General features: G+C 38.1%; 2 protein-coding genes across 2 annotated transcripts; both read left to right on the top strand.

The window, feature by feature from the left end:
• Nucleotides 1-1,797: 1,797 nt before the first annotated feature.
• On the top strand, nucleotides 1,798-9,451 carry LOC130915042 (calcium homeostasis modulator protein 5-like). The gene is made up of 2 exons (XM_057834725.1): nucleotides 1,798-2,651; nucleotides 8,558-9,451. The coding sequence occupies exons 1-2, from the start codon at nucleotides 2,109-2,111 to the stop codon at nucleotides 8,945-8,947; spliced, it is 933 nt and encodes a 310-aa protein (XP_057690708.1). The 5' UTR covers nucleotides 1,798-2,108; the 3' UTR covers nucleotides 8,948-9,451.
• Nucleotides 9,452-12,788: 3,337 nt separating this feature from the next.
• rwdd1 (RWD domain containing 1) lies at nucleotides 12,789-23,948 on the top strand. The gene is made up of 7 exons (XM_057834480.1): nucleotides 12,789-13,202; nucleotides 13,539-13,604; nucleotides 13,701-13,831; nucleotides 13,911-14,054; nucleotides 18,958-19,090; nucleotides 19,300-19,362; nucleotides 23,474-23,948. Exons 1-7 carry the CDS (start codon nucleotides 13,130-13,132, stop codon nucleotides 23,584-23,586), a joined length of 723 nt encoding a protein of 240 aa, XP_057690463.1. The 5' UTR covers nucleotides 12,789-13,129; the 3' UTR covers nucleotides 23,587-23,948.
• Nucleotides 23,949-27,281: the final 3,333 nt, after the last annotated feature.

The following is a 27,281-nucleotide window of genomic DNA, read 5'->3' as shown; positions in this document are numbered from 1 at the left end:
CTGCCTCTTAATTCACGCACTCCTCACTTTGCACAGTAAACACCTCTCACCCTGGCACCTACAGTACATACTCATTCATTCCTTCGAGGAGAGTTCGGACAGGGCCCTGCCCTGGGCTCGGTGGGCCGTTGGGGGTCCCGTGATGTGCCGTGCCGGTTGGGGGGCTGTGGCTCGTGGGCTGGGGGGGGGGGGGGGGGGGGGGGTATGAGGGGGTTGGGGACGGGCGTTGGGGTTGGTGGTGTGTTACTTCTCCCCATCCCTAAAGGCTGGTTGATGGGGGCGTGGGTGGCCTGGGGAACAACCCTGGATCCCTGTGGGGTGACGATGGCCCCTTTGCTGGGCTGTGGGAGGAGGAATGGGCTGTATTGCCCAACCCCCCGGGCCACGGCCCCCCCAACAGGTTGGCTGTGGGCTGGGGGGGAGCCCCTGGGGTGGCGCCCCAGGGGCCCACCCGCCGGCGTCTCTGCTCGTCTGCGTGGCTATCGCATGTTCGATGGGATTCGCACATGTGGGTTGCCGGTGGGCTCACACTCACAAGGGATTCGCACGATTACTGGGTTGTAGATCACAGGGCTGATTTGTGTACACTCCACCCCTACCAATCACTTATCTTCTACACTCCTCCCCCTTTCCTTAGTTAACAGGCCCCCACATGGTGTCAACCAGAAATACATCTAGGTAACCATAACACCAACATATTCATAGTTAGTGTAGGCGTTCACTGTATTTTTTGTTGTTGTGTTTATTATGTCTCTCCTTATTTTCTTCTTTTCCACATTACCTCTTCCTATTCGCGTCTTTGTCTTAATAAACGAGATATGTTGAAAGATCACATTGGGAGTATGTCATACTCCAATATGAAACATTAAAACTGTTCGGATCAACCAGACACTCAGGCTTCAAACAGCTGAACAGGACAGGTTAAAAAAATAAATAAATAAAAGCCAGTAAGTTCACTTATTCGGTCAAATATAAACTAGTCCGGCCCACATGAGATCTAATAGCCATTATTGTGGTCCGTCAATCAAAGTGATTTGACATACACTACAGGGTACAATTTTCATTGGGAAGTTAATGAGATTAAAATGAAGTAGATAGAAATACAAAATTAGTAAATTGTTGGAGATATTTACGAATTAACACAAAAAGAAGAATAAATAAAAGTGCATTTGGGACCGTGTCTGAGCGATTTACAGTACTGGCACAACTCTAATGAATGTTTGTTCCAGCATTAGTGTAGATACTGTAGAGTAGATGATTCTAGTGTTGCTCGCAGTTCACATTAGCAGTCTTTTACAGGGCACTTAGTCTGAGTAGTCGCTTTTGAGAGGCTGAAACACACAAAGCACTGAGAAGATGTGACTCTGTCTTCATTCTGCTCATCTGCTGATGATGACTGGCTGCGTTCCTGGAACAATGGTATGTTCTGTATGGAAACATTCAAAAGAAGATGGCGTGTCATTCTGCATGAATTGTTATTTGCAAGTATTGCCTTCTTCCATGTCTTGTTGCAAAATGTGATTTTAATCATATTATTCAAGATGTGAGGGTTGCTGCCAACATGAAAGGGTGCGTTATATGAGTACACCCTAGAATGTGCATGATCATTTACTTAAATGGACGGAGTGAAGTGTTAGACTGGTTGGATTGAGCAGCTTCTGTGTGTTTACCCAAAATGTGATCAGGGCACTACTGTACGCCTCCAAGCCTGCGTTACTGTCAAGGGAGCCAGCGTAGTAATCGGCAAAACAGGATATACAGGATTTTTGTGGCAACGTTAAAGCTGAAGACCAAAACAGATAAAGGGAGGTTGTAATCATTTGTATCCTATTCCAGTGTTTTTTTTTTGTTTTACTGATAGCTAATTTGTAACTGGCCTTTGGATATGCGTATAAAACAAGGAATTGGGTGGAGTAGCCAAGGGACTGAGGGAGGAGTCTGAAAGGAAGGGCACAGACTGAAGGGAGGGGTTGTGTTTTTGTCTTCAGCTGGAATGAGACAAGACTGAGCAAATGCCTCGAGCTTGATAGTACACTTTTTAATTCTGCTGTCTTTTTTTACCTTGGTTTATTACTTGCGGAGGGCATTGAAACTCTAACACTGCTACAATGGATAAATTCCAGAATGTCCTGCGTTTCTTCATGAACCAGAAAGCCACAATTGGCTACAGTTTTATGGCTCTCCTGACGATAGGCGGGGAGAGAGTCTTCTCCATGGTCTCCTTTCAGTGTCCATGCAACCACGACCAGAACTTTGCCTATGGAATCACATTCCTGCTCGGACCCGCTGCTGTGCTTCTGGTTTTGGGTCTGTTCTTCAGTGCTAGGTTGTGGAGGCTTTACACTGGTTGCTGCCTCAATCCCATGAAACTGTGTCCGCGCGGAAGATGCTTCGGATGTGTTCGAGTGTTGATGAGCATCTTTACAGGGGCTTGTGTAGCTCCTATTATGTGGCTCTCCGTTGCCCTGCTCAACGGGACATTTTATGAGTGCGCTGTCAGCGGTCTCAATGACAACCTGGTGGTGGATCTGTTCTGTAAGAACAAGACCATGAAGTGTCGGGAGGAGTTAGCCAGAGTTCCCTGTGGCAGGTCCAAGCTAACTGAAGAAGACCGCATGGATCTGCTGCTGATGTTCAGGGCCCAATCTCAGGTAAGATTAATCCTTGACAGGGCAAATGATTATTCTAGATCATTAAAGAACAAAACCTTAGCTAACGTAATAAAGTCCTGGCGCACATTTTGGGTCATGTGCACAAAATTTTTATGATCATTAATCCTTATTGTATTCTAAGAAAAAGAGAAAAAAAAACATATACAGTGCTGGCCAAAAGTATTGGCACCCCTGCAATTCTGTCAGATAATGCTCAATTTCACCCAGAAAATGATTGCAATTACAAATGCTTTGGTAGTAATATCTTCATTTATTTTGCTTGCAATGAAAAAACTCAAAAGAGAATTAAAACATTTTTAAATCATAATGATTTTACACGAAACTCCAAAAATGGGCCAGACAAAAGTACTGGAACCCTCAGCCTAATACTTACTTACTTCTCACACTGGGCTCCACATTATGCTGCAACATTTGTTGGTAGTCTTCAGACTTCATAATGCCATGCACACAGTCAAGCAGTCCAGTGCCAGAGTTAGCAGAGCAACCCCAAAACATCAGGGAACCTCCGCCTTGTTTGACTGTGGGGACCATGTTCTTTTCTTTGAAGGCCTCGTTTTTTTCCCTGTGAACTCTATGTTGAGGCCTTTTCCCAAAAACCTCTACTTTTGTCTCATCTGACCAGAGAATAATCTTCCAAAACGTTTTTGGCTTTCTTAGGTAAGTTTTGGCAAACACCAGCCTGGCTTATTTATGTCTCTGGGTCAGAAGTGGGGTCTTCCTGGGTATCCTACCATAGAGTCCCTTTTCATTTAGACGCCGACGGATAGTACGGATTGACACTGTTGTACCCTCGGACTGCAGGACAGCTTGAACTTGTTGGGATGTTAGTCGAGGTTCTTTGTCCACCATCCGCACAATCTTTCATTGAAATCTCTCGTCAAGTTTCTTTTCTGTCCACATCTACGGATGCCCATGCTTCCTCACAATTTTGCTTCTCAGGTCCTCAGACAGTTCTTTGGTCTTCTTTCTTTTCTCCATGCTCAATGTGGTACACACAAGGACACAGGACAGAGGTTGCGTCAACTTTAATCCATTTTAACTGGATGCAAGTGTGATTTAGTTACTGCCACCACCTGTTATGTGCCACAGGTAAGTAACAGGTGCTGTTAATTACACAAATTAGAGAAGCATCATATGATTTTTTCAAAGGGGGCCAATACTTTTGTCCGGCCCATTTTTTGAGTTTTGTGTAAAATGATAATGATTTCATATTTTTTTCTCCTCCATTTTCTAATGTGTTTTTTCATTGCAAGTAAAATAAATGAAGATATTACTACCAAAGCATTTGTAATTGCAATTATTTTCTGGGAGAAATTGAGCATTATCTGACAGAATTGCCGGGGTACCAATACTTTTGGCCAGCACTGTATTTTTTATGAATGAATACAATTAATAAAATGTTAGCAAAACCATATAAATTAAATTAATTCAAAATAAAGTACTAAAAAAAAAATAATAATAATAATAATAATAATAAAATAAATAAATAAATAAAAGAAATACACTGGTTATGGCCAGCAATAACAATGTTAGGTTGATTTAAAAAAAATGTAGAATTTAACTAATTGCCTGCCATTGGTAACAATAGACATCCAATTCATTTAAACTGGGAGGACTGGCTCTGAATGCTCATCTTTCAGTGGCATTAGACTTCCAATCCACTTTAACTGGGAGGGTTGTCTGTGATGCCAACGTCTCCCAATCCAGGATTTGATGCTTAGTGCTGTTAATGGCAGCAAATGAATTAAATGAGTAAAGGTATATAGATGGATGTTTATCCATAGACTTCATAATACATTGACGGGACTCGGGGTGCAGGGCCGATTAAAAGGGCGCCTATCTCCGTCAAAGCTGACAGAGTGGAAACCTAGACAAAGAGCTTTTTATGTTGAAAATTCTTGTGAATAAATGCCTAAATCCCTGAATTCTTTACAGATATGGACGTAAAACAGTCTCAGTTCTTGGTTAAAAGCAAAAAAAAAGGAGCAGTTAGCATTTATTTTACGTTCATATGTCAAATGTGCTACTAGTCCTTAAGCCACTATGGCGCCGCCTTATCACCACAAAGAGCTTTTCACGTTGAAAATTCTTGTGAATAAATGCTTAAATCCCTGAATTCTTTATAGATATGGACCTAAAACAGTCTTGATTATTTGTTAAAAGCAAAAAACCCGGCAGTAAGCATTTATTTTACGGAAATATTGCGAATTATGATGCCAATGCCGTAGCGGTTAATTTCTCCTATTGATTTTTTTCTCAACATTCCAAACTGCATGCATGGTACGAAAAATATATTAATTACCTTGAATCCTCGAACAAATCACTCCTGAGACAATCCTTCCTGTTTTTATGCGTTACAGCTTTCGTACTTTTTCAACCTAAATCCGGCGTTGGATCGCTGCCTGTGTTTGAGAATAACTGCGACCGACTGAAGCAAAGTGTGGGACGGCCCCCTAATTGAAGGCTTGGCACAGTATCTGGGGATGTGTCCCGTCAATATCATTATGAAATGGTTTTTCGAATTTAGACCATCGGCTAATCAAAAAAAAAAAAAAGCCGATTAAAAAGGGTTGTATCAGGCATCATGTGAGCAACTGTGGATGCCGCTGATTGACGGTAGGAACCCGGATGGACCCTGCAGCAGCTTGAAGGCAGGCTGCCCTAGGAAGCTTCGGGCTTGCCTGTTTTGTAAATACTTTAAGATTTTTTTTCTTGCATGAGAGGATATGCAATGTTGGTTTAACCATTTAAGGTGTTTATTGAGTGATCCTTACACTCTAAATGTTACTCATAGCGTTAGCGAAGCATTCACGTTAGCATTAGCATGGCGAGTATCCTCTAAAACTCTCACTCTCACTTGTTTAAATCTCGTCGTGACGTCCTGGTAGGTTTAATTATTTTTGGGGAAATTATGTACTGTTCTTGCTGTGTGTATAATCATAATTAGAAGTGATACATTCATTGGTTTAGTAGCACTAAACTGAATTAATCCTTAAAGTCTCAGTTCATCATTGTAAATTTGAAGCTGTTGAAGCAATTTTCTAAAAAAAAAAAAAAAAAAAGCCTTTCATAATCTATGTGGTTTAAAAGAGAAATATCAGCCTCAATTATCAGCTTACAAAATCAGCTTTGAATATCGGCAAACGGCTGAAAACTTTTTTAGATATTGGTCTCAGCATCAGCATTTGAAAATCCCATATCAGTCGACCTCTAAAATTGAGTGCCCTATGAAGGGGTTAATGTGTTGTATGTGTGTCTTTCTGGGTGTTTGAGAGAGCGAGAGGGAGACCTACTGTATATTTTCCATAGTGCTGCAGAAGCAAGCCCCAACTTGTAATATGATACTTGTTAAACCTGCTGTTACATAATATAGTTTAGGCAATGTCATTAATAATCATGCATTTTTATTTGTTTTTTTTTTTTTAAATAATCATACTTTTTGTACCATTTTTACTTGAAGGCCCCCCCCCCCCCCCCCCCACACACACACCCTTTGAATACTGCACCTTTTAATTGTGGCTTACAAAGTATACACATTTGGTCAAAAGTTTTACAACAATTTTTCATTCAACTGAAAAGTCTTAAAACATATGTGTGTGTAAAACATAGTATGTGTACAGTATGAACAAATACCATTTTTCCTATAACATTTTGGTGAATGCATGTTATATTCAGGTGTGTCAAAAAAAAAAAGTTAATTTTGGTGAATAAGCAGTAGTGGATGAAGTACTCACTTTTTTTTTTTAACTGAGTAAAAGTACAGATACAGGGGCAAAAAAATACGTAAGTAAAAGTATAAATATCTCAGAAAAAATTACTCAGGGAAAAGTACATAAGTACTTGTTTTCAAATTTACTTTACAAGTGAAAAGTAAAAGTATTTTCTCCCAGTGAAAATATGTAATATACGTACAGTGGTATGAAAAAGTATCGGAACCTTTGGAATTTATCACATTTCTGCATAAAATCACCATCAAATGTGCTCTGATCTTTGTCAAAATCACACAGATAAAAAAAACAGTGTCTCCTATAACTAAAACCACCCAAACATTTATAGCTTTTCATATTTCAAAGTATGCAAACAAAGACAGAAGGGGGAAAAATAGGTAAGTGAACCATCACATTTAATATTTTGTGGACCCCTTTGGCAGCAGTAACTTCAACCAGACGCTTCCTGTAGCTGCAGATCAGTCTGGCAAATCGATCAGGACTAATCTTGGCCCATTCTTCTCAACAAAACTTCTGTAGTTCAATCAGATTCCTGGGATGTCTGGCATGAATCGCTGTCTTTAGGTCATGCCATAGCATCTCAATGGGATTCAAGTCTTGACTTTGACTTGGACACTCCAGAACGTGTATTTTGTTATTCTGAAATAATTCTGAAGTTGATTTACTTCTGTGTTTTGGATCATTGTCTTGTTACAGCATCCATCCTTTTTTTTAGCTTCAACTGTCTAATAGACAGCCTCAGGTTTTCCTGCAAAACATCCTGATAAACCTTTGAATTCATTCTTCCATTAATGATTGGAAGCAAAACAGCCCCAAATCATGATGCTCCATTCTTCACGGTGGGGATGAGGTGTTGATGTTGGTGTGCTGCTCCATTTTTCCACCACAAATGACGTTGTGTGTTACTCACAAACAATTCAACTTTGGTTTCATCAGTCCACAAAATATTTTGCCAAAACCTCTGTGGAGTGTCCAAGTGCCTTTTTGCGAACATTAAACGAGCAACAATTTTTTTTTTTAGACAGCAGTGGCTTCCTCCGTCGAGTCCTCCCATGAACACCATTCTTGGCTATAGTTTTACAAATAGTTGAAGTGTGCACAGAGGTATCGGACTGTGCCAGTCATTTCTGTAAGTCTTTAGCAGACACTCTAAGGTTCTTTTTTACCTCTCTGAGTATTCTGCGCTGAACTCTTAGTGTCATCTTTCGTGCACAGCCACTCCATGGGAGAGAAGCAACAGCGCCAAACTCTCTCCGTTTGTAGACAATTTCTCTGACTGTTGATTGATGTACATCCAGACTTTTAGCGATGGTTTTGTATGCTCTCCCAGCTTTGTACAAATCAACAATCCTTGATCGCAGGTTGTCAGACAGCTCTTTTGACCGAGCCATGATGCACATCAGACAATGCTTCTTATCAAGACAATTCTTACCCGGTGTGTGTTTTATAGTGGGCAGGGCGGCTTTAAACCACTCATCACTGATTGGCACACCTGACATAAAATATTTGGTAAAAATTGGGTTCAATTGCTCTTTAAGTCTCCTTGCGCCATGGGTGGGCAAACCGGTCCTCAAGGGCCGCAGTGGGTCCTGGTCTTTTTTCCAACTGATTCAGCACAAACAGTTTTACCAATGAGATTTGAGCTGAAACAAGAAGCAACTGACTGCAATTACCTGATTGTGCTTGTAAGAAATCTGATTGGTGAAAGGCTGTCCTCATAATGCGTATGGACAAATAACCTGCACCCACTGCGGCCCTTTGTGGAATAGTTTGCTCACCGCTGCCTTAAGCAGAGGGTTCATTTACTTATTTTCCCCCCTTCTGTCATTGTTTGCATGCTATCCTCATTAAAATATGAAAACCTATAAATGTTTGGGTGGTTTTAGTTAAAGCAGACACTGTATTTTCATCTGTGTGATTTTGACAAAGATTAAATAACATCTGATGGTGATTTTATTCAGGAATGTGAGAAATTCAAAAAGGTTCAGATACTTTTAGTACCACTGTATTTCTCCCGACACCGGCCCATCAGCACACCAGGGAAATCCCAAGTATCCCTGTATGCCATCCGCCCTTGTTACCCATAGGTTCCCACCCCTAGTATGTAGTATTGTCATAATCATGTTGAACATCATTTGGTCTTGTTCATGTGTGCAGATTCTGGGCTGGTGGATCATCATCATCGCAGCCACGTTTGGGCTCATTGGTACTTGCTACACCAACTGCCGTTCCCAAGTCAGCTACTTGCAGCTCACATTCTGGAAACGCTACGTGGAAAAAGAAAGAGAGCACTTTGACACCTACAGTGTGGAGTATGCCTCCAAACTGGCTGAAAGAAACCTAAAAAGTTTCTTTGAGAACAAGGATCCTGAACTGTTCCCTTTCCCCAACCACAAGGCATGGGAGGAGATTTCTACACTCTACACCTTTTCAAGGAGCGAACAATATTACAGTACCCTACACCATTACGTGGAGAGAGTAGACAGGGACTTTGCACCAGAGAAGAGACCTGTCATGGACATGGAGCATGGAATTGAAATGACATAGAAATGTTCATTTTATTTTATTAAGTTTATTTATATGAGTCTTTCATAACAGTTTGTTATGAAGTGTGACTAACGGAGCTGACTGGGAGAGGTCACAACCACTTACTTCTTTAATGTTTGTTTTTTAGTCTAAAAAATCGATACTTAGAATACAAACATAAATACACCGTAGTATATAACATTATATAACCTAATAGGTTGTGAATTGTATTTATTTATTCTACGACTGACAATACTGTGTTTCTGGTTTTCATTGACACCTCTACATTCCAAGTGTGGATAATTATCTTAAAGAATTTGTTCCTGCTTTTGTACAAAAAAAGTAATTAAATTTAAAAACTTTAATTTGCACAAGGTCAACAGAACACTTCATTTTTAACTCGGTAGTATTTAAAGTAGTTCAACATACATTCGTAAATCTGTGTGAGCAGATGTGTATGTATTTTGTTTGTGTAATAATATATACAGTAGTTACTTGATTTGTATTAGTTGGGATTCCCAAAGTTCAAAATCCAAGTTAAAATGCATTTTTGAATGCCTTTGCTAAAGCTGCATTAAAGATAAATGCATTTTTTTTTTTGCATATAATTATGCGTGTGTCCATTTCTACAGTGAAAAATATGACAAGATGATGGTTTTTACACCAATGAAATAGTCCCCGCTTTACTTGAACGAATGGATATACTAGGCCTTCTAAAAAAATTTGCATATTGTGATAAAGTTCATTATTTTCTGAAATGTACTAATAAACATTAGAATTTCATACATTTTAGATTCATTACACACAACTGAAGTAGTTCAAGCCTTTTATTGTTTTAATATTGATGATTTTGGCAAAAAAGTCAAGAAAAACCAATCCCTAGCCCAAAGAATTAGCATATTTCATCCTTCCAATACAAAAAAGTGTTTTTAAATACAAAAAAAGTCAACCTTAAATTAATGATATCAGCTATGCACTCAATACTTGGTTGGGAATCCTTTTGCAGAAATGACTGCTTAAATGCGGCGTGGCATTAAGGCAATCAGCCTGTGGCACTGCTGAGGTGTTATGGAGGCCCTGGATGCTTCGATAGCGGCCTTAAGCTCATCCACAGTGTTGGGTCTGGTGTCTCTCAACTTCCTCTTCACAATATCCCACAGATTCTCTATGGGGTTCAGAGCAGGAGAGTCGGCAGGCCAATTGAGCACAGTAATGCCATGGTCAGTAAAGCTTCTGTCATTTCCAGCACACGCCTTTGCACGGTGGCTCTGGATGTTTCTACTCCAGACTCAGTCTACTGTTTCTGCAGGTCCCCCAAGGTCTGGAATCGGCCCTTCTCTACAAGCTTTCTCAGGGTGCGGTCCCTTCTTCTGATTGTGCAGCGTTTCCTGCCACACTTTTTCTTTCCCACTGAGGTGCCTTGATACAGCACTCTGGGAACAGCCTATTCACTCAGAAATTTCTTTCTGTGTCTTAGCCTCTTGCTTGAGGGCGTCAATGATGTCCTTCTGGACAGCAGTCAGGTTGGCAGTCTTGCCCATGACTGTGGTTTTGAGTAATGAACCAGGCTGGGAGTTTTTAAAAGCCTCAGGAACCTTTCACAGGTGTTTTGAGTTAATTTGTTTATTCAGATGATTAGGTTAGTAGCTTCTTTAGAGTACCTTTTCATGATATGCAAATTTTTTGAGATAGGGATTTTTGGGTTTTCTTGACTTTTTTGCCAAAATAGGCTTGAACTACTTCAGTTGTGTGTAATGAATCTAAAATGTATGAAATTCTAATGTTTATCAGTACATTACAGAAAATAATGAACTTGATCACAATATGTTAATTTTTTGAGAAGGACTAGTACTGTCCTCTTTTCCAAAAGTTTAAAACAAATGTCAAAATAACACATACGGTAGGTACCCAATATTTTGTGTTGCTGAAATTAGCTCATATTCAGGGGGCTGTCTTGTTTCAAGTATGTGAGCAACACCATTTTATATACTTGTCTACCAATGTGCTGCTTCTTTTCGGTTGGAACAAGAAAGAAATATATATTTTTTTCTTAAATATTTTTATTACATTCATGTAGAAAACGTGCAGCCCCCATTTAACATGTACATTGTTGTACTAGCAATGCCTATGTGTATTTTGCGCTGAGCAATTAAAAATAAAAATATATAAATAATTTAAAATAAATTTAATTAAATGACTGAGGGATCCATTTCAGAAAAAAAATCCATTATTTAAATAGTAATAAATAAAAATGAATTTAAAAAAGATCACAAGTAAAAAAAAAAAAAAAAAAAAGCAATGAGTAATACAAAATATAAATAATTCTTAATAGAGTAAAATTAATAATAAATTAAAATATTCCAAAAATAAGTGAAAACAAATTGCAATAAATGCTTTTTTGTTTTGTGACCTTACATAGCTTAACTCTTTGGATGCCACTGACGATAATAGATGTCCAATACATTCTAACTAGGAGGGCCAGTCATGAGACAGCGCTGAATGTGACGGTGGTTTGAACAGTCCAGTGAACCCAATTCATGATTAATAAGAGCATGACACCAATTTGTAAGGGCCTGTTGAAAAAGGACACAAAAGATGTCTCGCTTGGACCTGCCAGAAGTGAGCAAGATATTATCAGGCTCAACAGTAGTAGAGTATGTGGTATTCCTTGTCTGGATGATAGAACCTATAATAATGAGTATCCTGGGAAAAACCAGTTGCAGGCAAGGTATTATTATGCACATATTTGGCAAAACAGATACACGTCATGAACAATAGGAAATAGTCAATACTGTAGAATACTGTAGAATTAGGGATTATTTGTTACTACGTTTACCCCAGGGATAATAGTTTTGAATACTTAATCAATGTTATGTTACCTGACAAAAATTTTTTTGACACATATGGATGAAATCAACACGGTTACATTATTCTTGCAAAAATAAAAGACAGTAATACACAAACACATATATAGTTTGTAAAAACGTATATAGAAAAAATATGTAAAAATAATATATACATTTTCACCAAAAACATCAGCGGGGAAAAACATATATTTTTATTAGTTGATTACCCTTTTTTTTTTTTTTTTTTTTTTTTGCTAGTCTTATTGGTTTCAGTGTATAATCTATTTCTGATTGGAAAAATGCAATTTTAGGAGGTTTCTTTGTGAACTTTTGTTTCTGAATAAAAAAACAGCATAAATCACATGAAAAATAAAAAAATTGGGGGGGGGGCTGTTTTTTGATATATATATTTTTTCAAGTTCGAATTTCAAAAAAAATGTTGAGATGAAGAATAGTTTTAAATATTTAATAAATTTTATATCTAAAAACATTCAGAATTTGGCAAACCAAACCCCTGTCGAATTAGGGGATATTATAACATATATAAAGCTAGATGTATACTTGCGGCGCAGCGGCCGTCATGAGTCGGGATTTTTCTCTGGACGGTTCTTTTTAGCGGACATAAAGTGAGTGATTTTCCCCACTAAAATAGGCCGACCTCGCTGAATTCTTGAAGAATTTGCAAACGTTTTGTCTATGATAAACTATGGGAATGTTGGCTTGAATACAGGCTTGATTTTGAGAAAATGTTATTTATAAGTTCTCAGTTGCATTACTTTACCTCGAGCGTTCATGAAAAACCAAGACGTTTGAATTTCGGAATTTTTAAATCTATAGCTATTTGACCATGCCGTTAAATTTCGTATATGTTGCTGACGCAAAATGGCCGACATTCAATTACGCCTGTCTCCATTGTCTCGCTCAGCGCACTAGACTTCTATCTTGATGCAATGCGATGTCTATGGCATAGTATGCGCTAAACACCATAGAAGAAAAAGAAGACGAAGAAGAACAAGAGGAGGAGGCGCGTCAGTTACATATGCAGACAAAAATAATGGATAAAAACTAAACCGATTGCAATTGTGTTGCCAATATAATAATGCTTCTGTCGCTAAAAAGGGACAAAAATACAAATTAAAGTATATAGAATTGTCATCTGTAGATTTAAACACGTCAGGACAAGGGACATCTCCAATGTTTGGTTATTTGAAAAACAGGAGGGGATGGAATCGATCGTTTGAACGCATGCACGCACTAGTCTCGCACTCGCAGTCTCGCAGTGCATGGTGGCCGCACGGCGAACCGCTGTGATGATTTTGCAAACCTTTAGATTTAGATAATTTGCAGCAACGCGAAAATGACAGACTATAACGAAGAGCAAAGAAATGAACTAGAAGCAATTGAGTCGATATACCCAGACTCGTTCACAGGTAAGAATTTCTTCATGTTGAAATATGAGTGAAAGACAGCTAACACTTGAGTAGCCACGCTTAGCAATGGCCAAAAAACAACCAAGTTCGTGTTATTATGAACAATACTCGTGTTAGGATAAGACAACAACTGTATGTAGAATATCTGTACTACAATTAGACGTTGTTAAAAAAAATATTGCACGCACAAAACTATTATATTGTAACATGTACCTGGCCACACAGCTGGGATGATAATATCTGGTAGAAAAAGTAGAAGGGTGGATTTACTCCTGTGAATTCTGGTAGAAAAAGTAGAAGGGTGGATTTACTCCTGTGAATTCCTTAAAATTGCAGTGCTTTCGGAGGATCCCATCAGCTTCACTATTACTGTAACGTCAGACGCGGGGGAAAATGGTGAAAGTGAGTATGTTGGTCGAATGTACCTTGATAGAACAGTACACCTCTTGGCACTTCATAAAACTTGACATTATCCATTGTGATTGTTTCTCCTCGCAGCTGTAGAAGCCACTTTAAAGTTTACATATGTAGAAAAATACCCTGATGACCCCCCACTGTGGGAGGTCCACTCCCAAGAGAACCTGGAAAACAGTGATATGGAGGACATTCTCACAATACTAAAGCAACAGGTCGGAACATCGTATTACAACTATTGCTACCATTGGAATTCGTGTCAACAATGGGTATGTCTTTCCATTTTCTATGCAGGCAGAAGAAAACCTGGGAATGGTGATGATTTTTACCTTGGTGACAGCTGTGCAGGAAAAACTCAACGAAATTGTGGACCTGATGAAGACCAGACGAGAAGAGGAGAAACTGCGGAAAGAGAGGGAGGCGGAGGAAGCAGAGAAGGTAGGACACTACACAACGGTACATACATAAGTACATAAAAGTATATAAAACTTGTTAGTTTTTAATAAAGGTTCTGAGTAAGAAACATAAAGAATTTCTCATTATTCAAATCAGACAAAAATCCTGTTCATTCAAACTGAAAGAACTGCTGCTGATTGACATTTATTTTTGTTGGCAAAGCGCTGCTATAAATTGTTTCGATGACTCATTTTCTTTCAACAAACTAAACAACAAAATCCAATAATGAGGAGGCAGACTGTAATGAATTAGTTATCCTTATCAGACAGTTGTTCATTAATACAATCCAAATCCAATTTGAAAACACACTCTCTTGTATAATAATTTACAGTTTGAATGGGAGTTTGTGTTGAAAGCTGTTATATGAATGGGTTTGTGTGTCGTTTCTAGGGCTGTCAAACGATCAAAATTTTTAATCGAGTTAATCACAGCTTAAAAATTGATTAATCATAATTAATCGCAATTCAAACCATCTATAAAATATGCCATATTTTTCTGTAAATTATTGTTGGAATGGAAAGATAAGACCCAAGACGGATATATACATTCAACATAATGCACATAAGTACTGTATTTGTTTATTATAACAATAAATCAACGAGATGGCATTAACATTATTAACATTCTGTTAAAGCGATCCATGGATAGAAAGACTTGTAGTTCTTAAAAGATAAATGTTAGTACAAGTTATAGAAATTTTATATCAAAACCCCTCTTAATGTTTTCGTTTTAATAAAATTTGTAAAATTTTCAATCTAAACTAGTAGCTCGCCATTATTGATGTCAATAATTACACAATGCTCATGGTGCTGAAACCCATAAAATCAGTCGCACCCAAGCGCCAGCAGAGGGCGACAAAACACCAAAAAACACAAGTAACAGTGGACATGACACTGTGCTGTCATTTTAATCTGTTTGAGCGGGGCATGTGCGTTAAATGCGTCAAATATTTTAACGTCATTAATTTAAAAAAATAATTACCGCCTGTTAATGCGATAATTTTGACAGCCCTAGTCATTTCCTTGTAAAAAGAAACAAGGCAACTTTACTTTCCAATAATAACGCAAGTGCTAATATGCTTCTCCAAAACACAATACAGACAATGATTACCATAATCGCCAACTAGCTTAGCGCTCCATGCTAAGGAGTAACCTCTCATCAACAAAGAATACAAACAATATTTTACTCACTCTAACGAAGGTACACTGGATCTAATAACACAAAAGACAATCTAACTCTCGACACTTTGTAATACTGCATTATTGATTCAGCAACCCAACCTGAGTGTAGCAGTGAAGTCTCTCTCTCTTGCTCTAATCACTGGCGCGCGCAGCCTCACATTACACACAAACAAGGACCCAATGGGACTGGTCATACCCGCCAAAAATTGATGATCAAATTCGTTGTCAACTACTTTATTGATCGATTTTAATCGATACGTTTTTGCAGCCTTGGTCTATACACTGCTGGCCAGAAGTATTGGCACCCCTGCAATTCTGTCAGATAATACTCAAGTCTCCCAGAAAATGATTGCAATCACAAATGCTTTGGTAGTAATATCTTCATTTTTTTTTGCTTGCAATGAAAAAGCACAGAATGAGGGGGGGGGATTTTTTTTTCCACAAAAGAATGGGAAGAATGGGCCGGACAAAAGTATTGGCACCCTTTGAAAAATCATGTGATGCTTCTCTAATTTGTGTAATTAACAGCACCTGTTACCTGTGGCACATAACAGGTGGTGGCAAAAACTAAATCGCACCTGCAGCCAGTTAAAATGGATTAAAGTTGACTCAACCTCTGTCATGTGTCCTTGTGTGTACCACATTGAGCATGGAGAAAAGAAAGAAGACCATAGAACTGTCTGAGGACTTGAGAAGCAAAATTGTGAGGAAGCACGGGCAATCTCAAGGCTACAAGTTCATCTACAAAGACCTGAATGTTCCTATGTCTACCGTGCGCAGTGTCATCAATAAGTGTAAAGCTCATGGCACTGTGGCTACACTCCCTAGATGTGGACGGAAAGGAAAAATTGACAAGAGATTTCAACGAACGATTGTGCGGATGGTGGATAAAGAACCTCGACTAACATCCAAACAAGTTCAAGCTGTCCTGCAGTCCGAGGATACAACAGTGTCAACCCGTACTATCCGTCGGCATTTGAATGAAAAGGGACTCTATGGTAGGATACCCAGGAAGACCCCACTTTTGAATTTCGTTGTTATCCTGACAATGACAAATAAACACTGAATCTGAATCGGAGACATTAAAAAGCCAGGCTGGAGTTGTCCAAAAACGTTTTGGAAGAATGTTCTCTGGTCAGATGAGACAAAATTAGAGCTTTTTCGGGAAAAGGCATCAACATAGAGTTTACAGGGGGGAAAAAACGTGGCCTTCAAAGAAAATAACATGGTCCCCACAGTAAAACATGGCCCGAGGCATTATGAAGTTTGAAGACTACCAACAAGTTTTGCAGCATAATGTAGGGCCCAGTGTGAGAAAGCTGGGTCTCCCTCAGAGGTCATGGGTCTTCCAGCAGGACAATGACCCAAAACACACTTCAAAAAGCACTAGAAAATGGTTTGAGAGAAAGTGTTGGAGACTTCTAAAGTGACCAGCAATGAGTCCAGACCTTGATCCCATAGAACACCTGTGGAGAGATCTGAAAATGTCAGTTTGGAGAAGGCACCCAGAGACCTGGAGCAGTTGGCCAAAGAAGAATGGTCTAAAATTTCAGCAGAGCATTGTAAGCAACTAATTGATGGAGTTATTTTGTCTAAAGGCTGTGGTACCAAGTATTAGGCAGAAGGTGCCAATACTTTTGTCCAGCCCATTTTTGGAGTTTTGTGTAAAATGATAATGACTTAATTTTTTTTCATTCTCTTTTGTGGGTTTACATCGCAAGCGAAATAAATGAAGACATTACCACCAAAGCATTTGTAGTTGCAATCATTTTCTGGGAGAAATTGAGCATTATCTGACAGAATTGCAGGGGTGCCAATACTCTTGGCCAGCAGTGTATGTCTTCATTTAAAGGAGCAATATGTAAGATTTGTACCGATGCTACTATTTTTCATTAAATGGCTATAATATTAACTTGTAATGAGTTCTCAATGGTTTAAACCAAGATTTTCCCATTTTTAAAGTTGATTGTTAGCCTGGAAAAGTTATTGTTTTGATTCTGTGTTCACAACAGGTGGCCTGCCCTCCACCAATTTGCCAATTACATCCTTTGCAAATAAGTCCTTTGCCTTCTACCAAGCTGCCAAAGCTCTATAAGCTTCGTAAACTAAGGTTGCAGAAATAAGGCAAGGATATGCATAAATGTGATGCACTTGTAATACAAGTGCGTGTACATGTAACACACTTGCGTGTACTTAAGCCTGTCGCGATATGCAATAAGTCAATTAATCGAACGGTAATTAAAAATGAGGGCGTTAATTTTCCCGACTGCGATTTAGCAACCCGTGCGTGCATACATTTGTGCGTGTATGTGCTGCGCGCACTCGGCACATGTGCCGGTTGATTGCATATGAGACAGCAGTTCCTTTCACAGATGTTTATTGGTCAACACGCCGTAGAATGAAAGTTCAGATATACAAAATAAGGAAACATATCTATATTTAACATTGGAAAACGTTAGCATTGCCACATTGAAGCTAATGGCGAAAAAGACAATGTACTAACCATTTTAGCCTGTTATAAGACATCAGAGTCTTCTCCAAAACGCAAACTTGTGGTTAAAAGGTACACTTCAAACATGAAAATTTGCTGTTTACAGCATTTGCAACAGTGCAAAAAAAAGAAAAGCATTTTACTGACACCACTTGCATGATGAAAAGAGAAGTGCCCTCTTTTTTTTTTTGTAAAGCTTATGGTTAGGGGCTTGGTGAACGTACTTCCGGTAAACATTTCAAAATAAAAGCAGATCATATTCAACATGTAAACTTGGAGTGGGAACCTCTTGGTACCTCACAATACGATATGATTTGCGATACAGAGCTTACAATTACGATGATATGACAATATGGCCATACAACAATTATCGATACATTGGTCAAGAAATCATTCAATGATATTCTACAAACGACTAATAAACAGAAAAACAAGCTTCTGCTGTGAATTGGAATGAGTTTATCACTAGTAGAAGTCCAATCCATTTGAAGTGGGAGGGATGGCAGCGAATGAACGAATGTTCAGCGGATGAACATTTGTTCATTCGCTGCCACCCTCCCACTTCAAATGGATTGAATGTCTATGGCCGTCAGTGGCAGCTAATGCAAGGCAATGAGGTAATATTGGGCCATTTAAGGTCATTTACCTGTTGATTTTCAGTTACTTCCTGTTGATTTTGGGGTATTTTATGGGTCACTTCCTTTTTATTTTGAGTTACATAACAGGAAGTGACCTGGGAATCACGCAAATGAATAGAGTAGACTAGAGTGACTCAAACTCAACAGGAAATGACCTGTAAATGCCCTAAAATGAACAGCAAGTGACCTGTAAATGCCCTGAAAATCGGACAGAATGACTGCAAATGCTCTGGTTTCGAATGAACGAACATTCCTAGTCTAAATGGATTGGGCGTCAAGCACTGCCAATGCAACCTTAGAGTTAACTGAGACACTATTATAGTGGAAGATTTTGGTAGCAACTTGTTAGTTCATTTTTATTTTATTTTTTTTTAAGACATTTTTTAAAACGATATCTCGATTCTTGCCAGGAGCATATCGATAATCTCTGGGGATAGAAAGTATCACAATATATCACCATTTCGATATTTTGTCACACCCCTAATGTAAACAGTAGATTTCTGGAGTTATTGTCACAGATTTCAGATTCTACACTAAGAATAGCTTTAAAATGACACTGTATATGTGCTTAACAGGTAGCATTTCAGGGCACAGTGGTAACAATTGAGAACTTCCTGGCATGGAAAGCCAAGTTCGAGCTAGAAGTGGCTGAAATCCGACGGAAAAAACAGAAAGAGGAAGAGCAATCGGGCAAAGCAAAACTCACAGGTAAATACTTAATTTTCCACCGCCGCAAGTCCGGTTGCTACCTTTTTTGGTCTCTTTCAAAGATATGTTTGATTTTCAGCATTACATTGACAGACAGTGGACAGAAACGTGACGGGCTAAACTACTGCAAGCATTAAAAACTAAACTGCTGTCAAGTGAAAAAATATTGCATATGGAAAGTAATGCTTTGTACAAATATTTTTACACAGGCAAACAACTGTTTGAGAGGGACCACAATCTGGACACGTCAGACATCCAATTCCTTGAAGACGGTAATGTTAAAGTCTGAATCCTGAATTCAAATTAGATTAATTTGAAACATTAAATAAGCTCCTCCAATTACGACAGCCCATCATGAAACATTTTGGGTCTGCCAATGCCAAAAAGATTTCTACTGGTAGTCATGTGGCCCAAAAAGTTACTGTCATTCTATTTTTTTTTTTTTTAATTTAAGGTTTAGACAGAGATGGGTTGAGTAGCCAAAAATTTTGACTCAAGTAAGAGTAGCTTTACTTCAAAATAGGATTATTCAGACAAAAGTTATAGTCTTCCAAAGCATTTATTCAAGTAAAAGGCAAAAGATACAGGCAGTTTCCGGGTTACGACGTACCCGAATTATGATATTTCAACTTTATGACACTTTTTAAAAAAATTATTTATTTTTTTATTAATAGCCTAGGACGTGTTCTGTTCTCACTAAACGTGAAGTTGGTCAGCTTGATAGACGACAAACAAGGCAAATGCTGTTTTTGAAGCTTTTTACTTTTGACAATTTGTAAAGCTGTAACACATAAAAGTACATTATCTTGAAAACAACACCCATTTCTAACAATAAAAAACTTGAAACAAATCAATTGGTGTTCAAACAGCCAACTAGTCTGATCAATATGTAAAATTAGTAGATTAAATTAGACTAATTTGCGTAGCAAAAGTCCACTAGCTTAAATGATACGAATGCTAACGTATTTACAATTTTCATAGCTGCTATGACATTGCAAATTGCTTCCAAAAACTGTAGCTCTAATTACAAATGCATAGACAAACATATATTAGCTGAAACAATGTACAGCCTTATGTGGGCCAAACCAGAGAGCAGCTGTCCTTATAGCCATGTCAGACGAGTCTGCTCCTCAGTCAATACAAGGCAAGAGTCCTGCCAGACCCAACGCTGCCACCAGAGTGCAGTATATCCTCCATCATTAAACAAAATACAACACAGTACTTTCAAACACAGTTATTTTGAGATTTTTTTTGGGGGGGGGGGGGGGGGGGCTAAAAGGGTTAATTGCGATTTGCTCGGAAATTCGGGTCAGGTAGCCAGCATGGGAACGGAACCTGTTCGTAACCCAGGGACTACCTGTATTAGGTGAAAAGAATACTCAAGTAATGAGTTACTGCTTACAGTGTCTGATTTCTTTTTAAACAATATTATTTCTTTTTCTCAACAAAACTGGTATTATACTGTACCTTTTACGTGACCATATTAGGCTGAAAAAATACACAAAAATCAGGGAATTCTGACTACAAAAATCTAATGCAGTGGTGTCCAAACTATTCCACATAGGGCTGCAGTGGGTGCGGGTTTTTGTTCAAACCCTTAATGAGGACAACCTTTCACCAATCTGGTGTCTCACAAGTGTAATCAGTTGATTGCAGTCAGGTGCTGCTTGTTTTAGCACAAACTTCATTGGTTAAATTGTCTGTGCTCGATTGGTAGGAACAAAAACCAGGACCTACAGCGGCCCTTGAGGACAGGTTTGGACACCCATGATTAATGGAAATGAAACGTCACCCATCCAAAAAAGCATGAGTGCCCTCTAGTGGAGAAAACTTACTTCCTGCCATGAAAATAAAACGATCATATCTCCGCTTTTCCATGGTCTGTCGTTGCCAAATAAAAACTGGGAGAGACGTTGAAATCTGCGCTTTCAAGTAATGTTGACGGCAGCACTCTATGTCAAATAGTTTATTTTTTACAGGCGTTTAAAGACGCCAAGTAAGTGAACAGGCCAGCGTGATAATAGGACTTCCGACTGTAAGCTTATGTGTGATCATGTGACTAATGTTATTAGATTTCGACCGATATGGGATTTTCAAATGCGATACCAAAATCTAAAAAAATTTCAGCCGACTGCCGATATCCAAAGCCGATTTTGGAAGCCTTTTTTTTTTTTTTTTTTTTTTAAAGCTCGTAGATTATAAAAGGCAATTTAAAAAAAAAAAACAGCGTCAAATTTACAACGATGACTTGAGACTTAAAGGATTAATTCGGTCTAGAGCAGACATGTCCAAAGTGCGGCCCGGGGGCCAAATGCGGCCCGTGGTCAAATTTCATCCGGCCCCCAGCCTCTGTCCTAAAATCAATAACGTCTGGCCCGCACACAGACTTAATAAATTGGTCAGCAGTACTGCTACCAGCATATCAAGTAGCTTACACACTAAATGCTGCTCCTCATTTACCCACTCAAAGGCAGCAGCACTCTAAGCAACATTACCTCGTGTGACCCTTTACTCCCAATTTTCTAAAATGACGACATTCAACAAAAAAAAAAGAAAGTTGACTGTGACGGCCGACGCATCAAGGATAGGTGGAAATTGGACTATTTCTTCACTAAAATACGCAACAACTGTGTCCGCCTCATTTGCAAAGAGACAGTCACTGTTTTTAAAGAGTTTAATGTGAAGCGATATTACCAAACAAGACACGCTAACATGTACGACAAGATTACAGGGAAGATACGTTGTGAGAAATTGAAGCAACTTGAAGCTAGTGTATTTCACAGTAGTATTTTGCAAGAGCCCGAGAGTCGAAAGAGAACGCCACAAAGGCTAGCTGTGAGATTGTTGAAATTATTCTTTAAAAAACATAATAAAGCAAATGTGACGCACAGAATGGCTTGCTAAAATTTGTTTAAATATATTCTTAGGGCTGTCAAACGAATAAAATTTTTAATCGAGTTGATCACAGCTTAAAAATTTATTAATCGTAATTAATCAGAATTCAAACCATCTATAAAATATGCCATATTTTTCTGTAAATTATTGTTGGAATGAAAAGATAAGACACAAGACGGAGATATACATTCAACATACGGTACATAAGTACTGTATTTGTTTATTATAACAATAAATCAACAAGATGGCATTAACATTATTAACATTTTGTTAAAGCGATCCATGGATAGAAAGACTTGTAGTTCTTAAAAGATAAATGTTAGTACAAGTTATAGAAATTTTATATTAAAACCCCTCTTAATGTTTTCGTTTTAATAAAGTTTGTAAAATTTTCAATCAAAAAAATAAACTAGTAGCTCGCCATTGTTGATGTCAATATTACTGTATGTTGCTGAAGCCTGAAACCCATAAAATCAGTCGCACCCAAGCGCCAGCAGAGGGCAGAAAAACACCAAAGAACACAAGTAACAAGTGGAAATGACACTTTGCTGTCATTTTAATCTATTTGAGCGGGGCATGTGCGTTAAATGCGTCAAATAGTTTAATGTGATTAATTTTAAAAAATTAACGCCCGTTAATGCGATAATTTTGACAGCCCTAATTGTTTTACGTAAAAAACGTCAGCCAAGGTCGGCCCCACAAATTTTTACGACACCAAATCTGGCCCCCTTTGCAAAAAGTTTGGACACCCCTGGTCTAGAGCTACCAAACCAACAAACGCAACATTTAGAGTGTAAGGATCACCCAATAAACGCCTTAAAAGGCTAAAGCAACACTGCATATTGTCGCATGCTAAATTTTAACAAAATCTTATCATATTTACAAAACAGGCAAGCCTGAAGCTTCCTATGCCAGCCTGCCTTCAAGCTACTGGAGGGTCCTTCCGGGGTCCTACAGACAGTCAGCGGCGGCCACAGTTGCCCACACAGATGCCTGATCAAAATCCTTTATCGGCTTTATTATTCCTCGGCCGATGTTGGAAAAAACTCCATATATCGGCTGACCTCTAACTGTTATGTCTGATTGATATAACGGAGTCGTGATTATTATTGAGACGTCTCATTGGTGAAACCGGTAGAGCCACTGTGGGCATCGCTGGCAAAAATAATAACAATGATGATAATAATGACAGAAAAATAAGTCAAAAAATTAAATCCAATATGTAGAATAAGAGGAAAAAATGTGAGGTCTTAAGTGTTCCCAAATCTACTCAACGAAAAGTAAAAAGTGGTAAAAATACTGTTAGAATTCAATCTTCTCAAAAAGTTACTCAATTAAATGTAAGGGAGTAAATGTTTAGAAGTGTTTTTGGACCATTCAGAACACAGCAATTTCCATCTTAAATATAAATTACAGCATAGTAAACCTTGTATTTATCATGAAATGGCTCTATTAATTTCTTAACCTCTACTCTTTCTTCCTTTTTAGCTGGAAACAGTGTTGAGGTGGATGAATCATTGTTCCAGGACATCGACGACTTGGATTTGGAGGATGACGACCCAGACTTTGACCCTTTGGAAATGGGCAGTGATGAGGATTAAAACAGTTGTATAAAAGAATGGACATGGAAATTGGCGATGAATGAAACTTGATCAGACACATGAAGATTCAGTAATAAGACTTTTCAGTAGTTACAAGGGGAATACTTGTCATACGGTCATAATTTTGTTTTTATTAATTCTTCTAGTTTATATTAGCTTTCCAGATACATGACTTCTTAAGTTCTGGTGCTGGCCACAAGTTTGTACTACGAACTAATTATGGCCAGTGTACGGTATATGTCATAAATGTACTTGTTGAATTGAAAATCTTGAGCATGAAAAAGTACAAATAAAAGTTGATCTACTCCATTTATAACCAGTGGTGAAAAGTACAATTAAAAGTTGATCTACTCCATTTATAACCAGTGGTGGAATGTGATGAAGTAAAAGTACTCTGTTACTGTAGTTAGGAGTGCACTTGATTCAAGTTTTTATACATTATTTTACATGACATCAGACGCCGTTTAACAAGGTTGGCACCACAATTTGCGTCAAAAGTGCCCAGAATGTCATTATCTAAGCCAGTGTTTTTAAACCTTTTTTTAACTCACGGCACATTTTTACATTGGAAAAAATCTCCCGGCACACCACAAACCAAAAATGTTCTTAAATTATTTTCTGTACGGTATATTTAATTATAAAATGATTTCTCAGAATGTATACTTACTCAGTGTGAAAGGTGAGCCTGTTTAGATGAACACAAAGTCGATATCCTTATTCTTCAACAGCTCTCAGACTTTCTCTGTATTTGTTTGTTTTTATAGCAGTTAGGCTTGAAAAAGCTCAGAATTATCAGACGGGGGACTTGAGCAAATGTCTTTAACCACATCAGGGCCGAGCATCTCGCAGACAATGGCTTTGCAGGCAGGTAGTATTAAATGTCTCTGTCACGGTGTGGGACTTTTTGGATTTAGCAGCAATGTAACTGGCTTTGAGGGCTTTCTCATTTACCTTCGTAGTTTTTGTCAAAAAAGTTGCCAGTTTCTCTGTGTTTTCACGAAGGCGAACCAAATAGTCCATCGACTTGTTTTGAAGCGACGGGTGTTTCGTTTGGAGATGACGTTTAAACTTGCTTGGCACTGTGGCTCTGTTGGATAGCTGCTCGTGTCGTGTTCAAGAACTGCTCGGATTTCTAGCCATTAGCCCCACCTTGCTGTGTCATAATAATAATAATACATACATATACGTAGTGTATAATTATATATATGGCGGAAAACACTCAGGTGACTTGAACTTCTGCTATGAGACCCCCGATTTGGCCAACTTTGAAAATTGTCCGATATGCATGTGTTATACACAGTGTTGGGCACGTTACTTTAAAAAAGTAATTAGTTACATTACTCACTACTTCTTCCAAAAAGTAACTGAGTTAGTAACTGAATTACTCTATAGTAATAGTAACTAGTTACCAGGGAAAGTAACTATTTCCGTTTAAAAAGAACTTGTTGTATGTCAAAGAATTTGAAATTTTCTGAGCAGTATTCGAGTCAGTGGAATAGAGAAGAACAGACAGGTAGTTAACTTGTTAGGTGCTTCAGCAGATTTGAATTGCTTACAATAGATGTTGACAAAAGCTTTGCCCCGGGACATAAATTACACATTACATGCAGGTTCTTTCCTTTAATTTCGACAAACTTGAGATAGTGTCTATATCTCCACCTCTTAAAGGACAATTTTTATTCTGAATGCTCTGCCATCCCGACCCTGTGCATCTGTTTTGCGTGTGTTTGCCGCACCCGCTGTTCCGGTTTGCTTGTGAAATCACCGGCTCTGATTGGCTTATCACGACACATGACTCTAACCCTCAGCCAATCACAATCACTTCTATCGCATCTCTCGAGGGGCATTCAGGTAGGTTCGTTTCCCGACAATTCACGTCACCTTCAAAGCGTCTGCCGTCCTCAAGAATCTTGAGGACTGCTTCCATCTTGACTCAAGAATTATTGCTGGCTGACAGTGGGAGATGGGAACGTGGCTAGCATCAGGTGTAGCAAACACAGAAACGTTACCAAACTTCGGATAGCATTGTCTAATTGAATGAGCAGGGACAAACAGCTTTAAGTCAGAAGTACGTGCGCTGTTCACGAACATGAACGCACCCCAAGTCTTGGATGACAAATCAACAGACAAAGTCGACTCGACACGGCTGGTAGTTTCTTCAATATATTCTGAGTAAGTAACGCACCACTTTTGACTGTCAGTAACGGTAACGGCGTTGTAACGGCGGAAAAGTAATTAGTTAGATTACCCCGTTACTGAAAAAATAACGCCGTTACGTAACGACGTTATTTATAACGGCGTTACTCCCAACACTGGTTATACATCATTGGAAAGCTTAAAATCTCAATTTTCTGGGGAAAGAATTTTGAACAGGAGGGAATTTTTAAAAACAAAATATTTTTTAAACAGCAAAACCCTATCTGGAGGTGAGAGCACGCGAGAGCAGAATTACAGACGGCATGACTTTAACGAGATATTATCGCATACTTGTTTTGTTTGAAAAACTCCATGTAGCATGTATCACTGAGTGTCAAGACACAGCTGTGAATGGCAACAACTGGATTTTTGGGGGATTTTATGGGTGAAACATGGTAAAATAACAAAGGTCGCGATGCAGAAATCGCAGACATCAAAGAGTGGTCGAGATTTTCATATATTTACCCTTTTAAACGTTTTTTTTTTTTTTTTTTTCTCCAATTTTTCTTTGTTTGAATTGATTATCATCTAATATATTGTAGAAAATGCGACGGTAACAAAAAAATAAATAAAAAAAATTAAGCGATAGTTATGAGGTAGGTATCCGTGACTTTTTTACAGATGCCATTTTTTTCATTGTGACACTTTGTTTAAAAGTGGTTTAAAAATATGTGAGTGAATAGTTTTTTTAAGTCTTTTTTTTTTTTTTTTTAAACGAAATATGAGACATTAGTTAATGATTCTAAGCCAAAAATGACAGACATTTTGAATAATAAATATCATTAATTACCTTCGTTTTATGGCTGGGTTGAAACAAGCGGTTGCGCGACGTCTGTAAACGAGGGTTTTCAGGGTAAAACAGACAAATTAAAAATAGTTTGGGAGCTTAATGCGCCATGAATGTGCTATGGCAGCATATAGACATTGTTCTATCAAACACAACAGTTCTTTTGTCTGAAAATACAGCAGTTTCTTTTAAAGAGGAGTGCAAGAGCAGAAACAGCTTTTTCAGTTTTGTCTGTTTTCCGCCATAAATAAATAAATAAATAAATAAATAAATATATTTGTGTTTTCCGCCATAAATAAATAAATAAATATATTTGTCTGTGTTTTCTGCCATAAATAAATAAATAAATATATATATATATATAGAAAAAGCTGTTTCTGCTCTTGCACTCCTCTTTTTCATACCACTGTAGCTGAAAATAAGCTTAACGGTCTTATTTTAAGCAAAAAATATTTTTATTTTTAAAAAAGCGTGTTTGTAAGAAATTTTCTTACTTCAAGAATCAATATTGTTCAAAACATTATTTGAAAGCATGTTTTTTTACTTCGGTAAAATATGAACAACTTTTAGATGTATGGGCTTAAGACCAAATAGTAATATTTACTTCAGTGGAATATGACACATTAATCTGTTAACTAGACTCAAAACAAGATGGAAAAAATTATTTGACAAGATTCATAAATATTTATTTATATATTAATATTTATAAATT

The sequence above is a fragment of the Corythoichthys intestinalis genome, chromosome 4 (assembly GCF_030265065.1).
Source record: "Corythoichthys intestinalis isolate RoL2023-P3 chromosome 4, ASM3026506v1, whole genome shotgun sequence".
NCBI lineage: Eukaryota > Metazoa > Chordata > Actinopteri > Syngnathiformes > Syngnathidae > Corythoichthys > Corythoichthys intestinalis.
The sequence above is the reverse complement of the archived record's forward strand: the minus strand, read 5'-3'. Positions and strand labels throughout refer to the sequence as shown.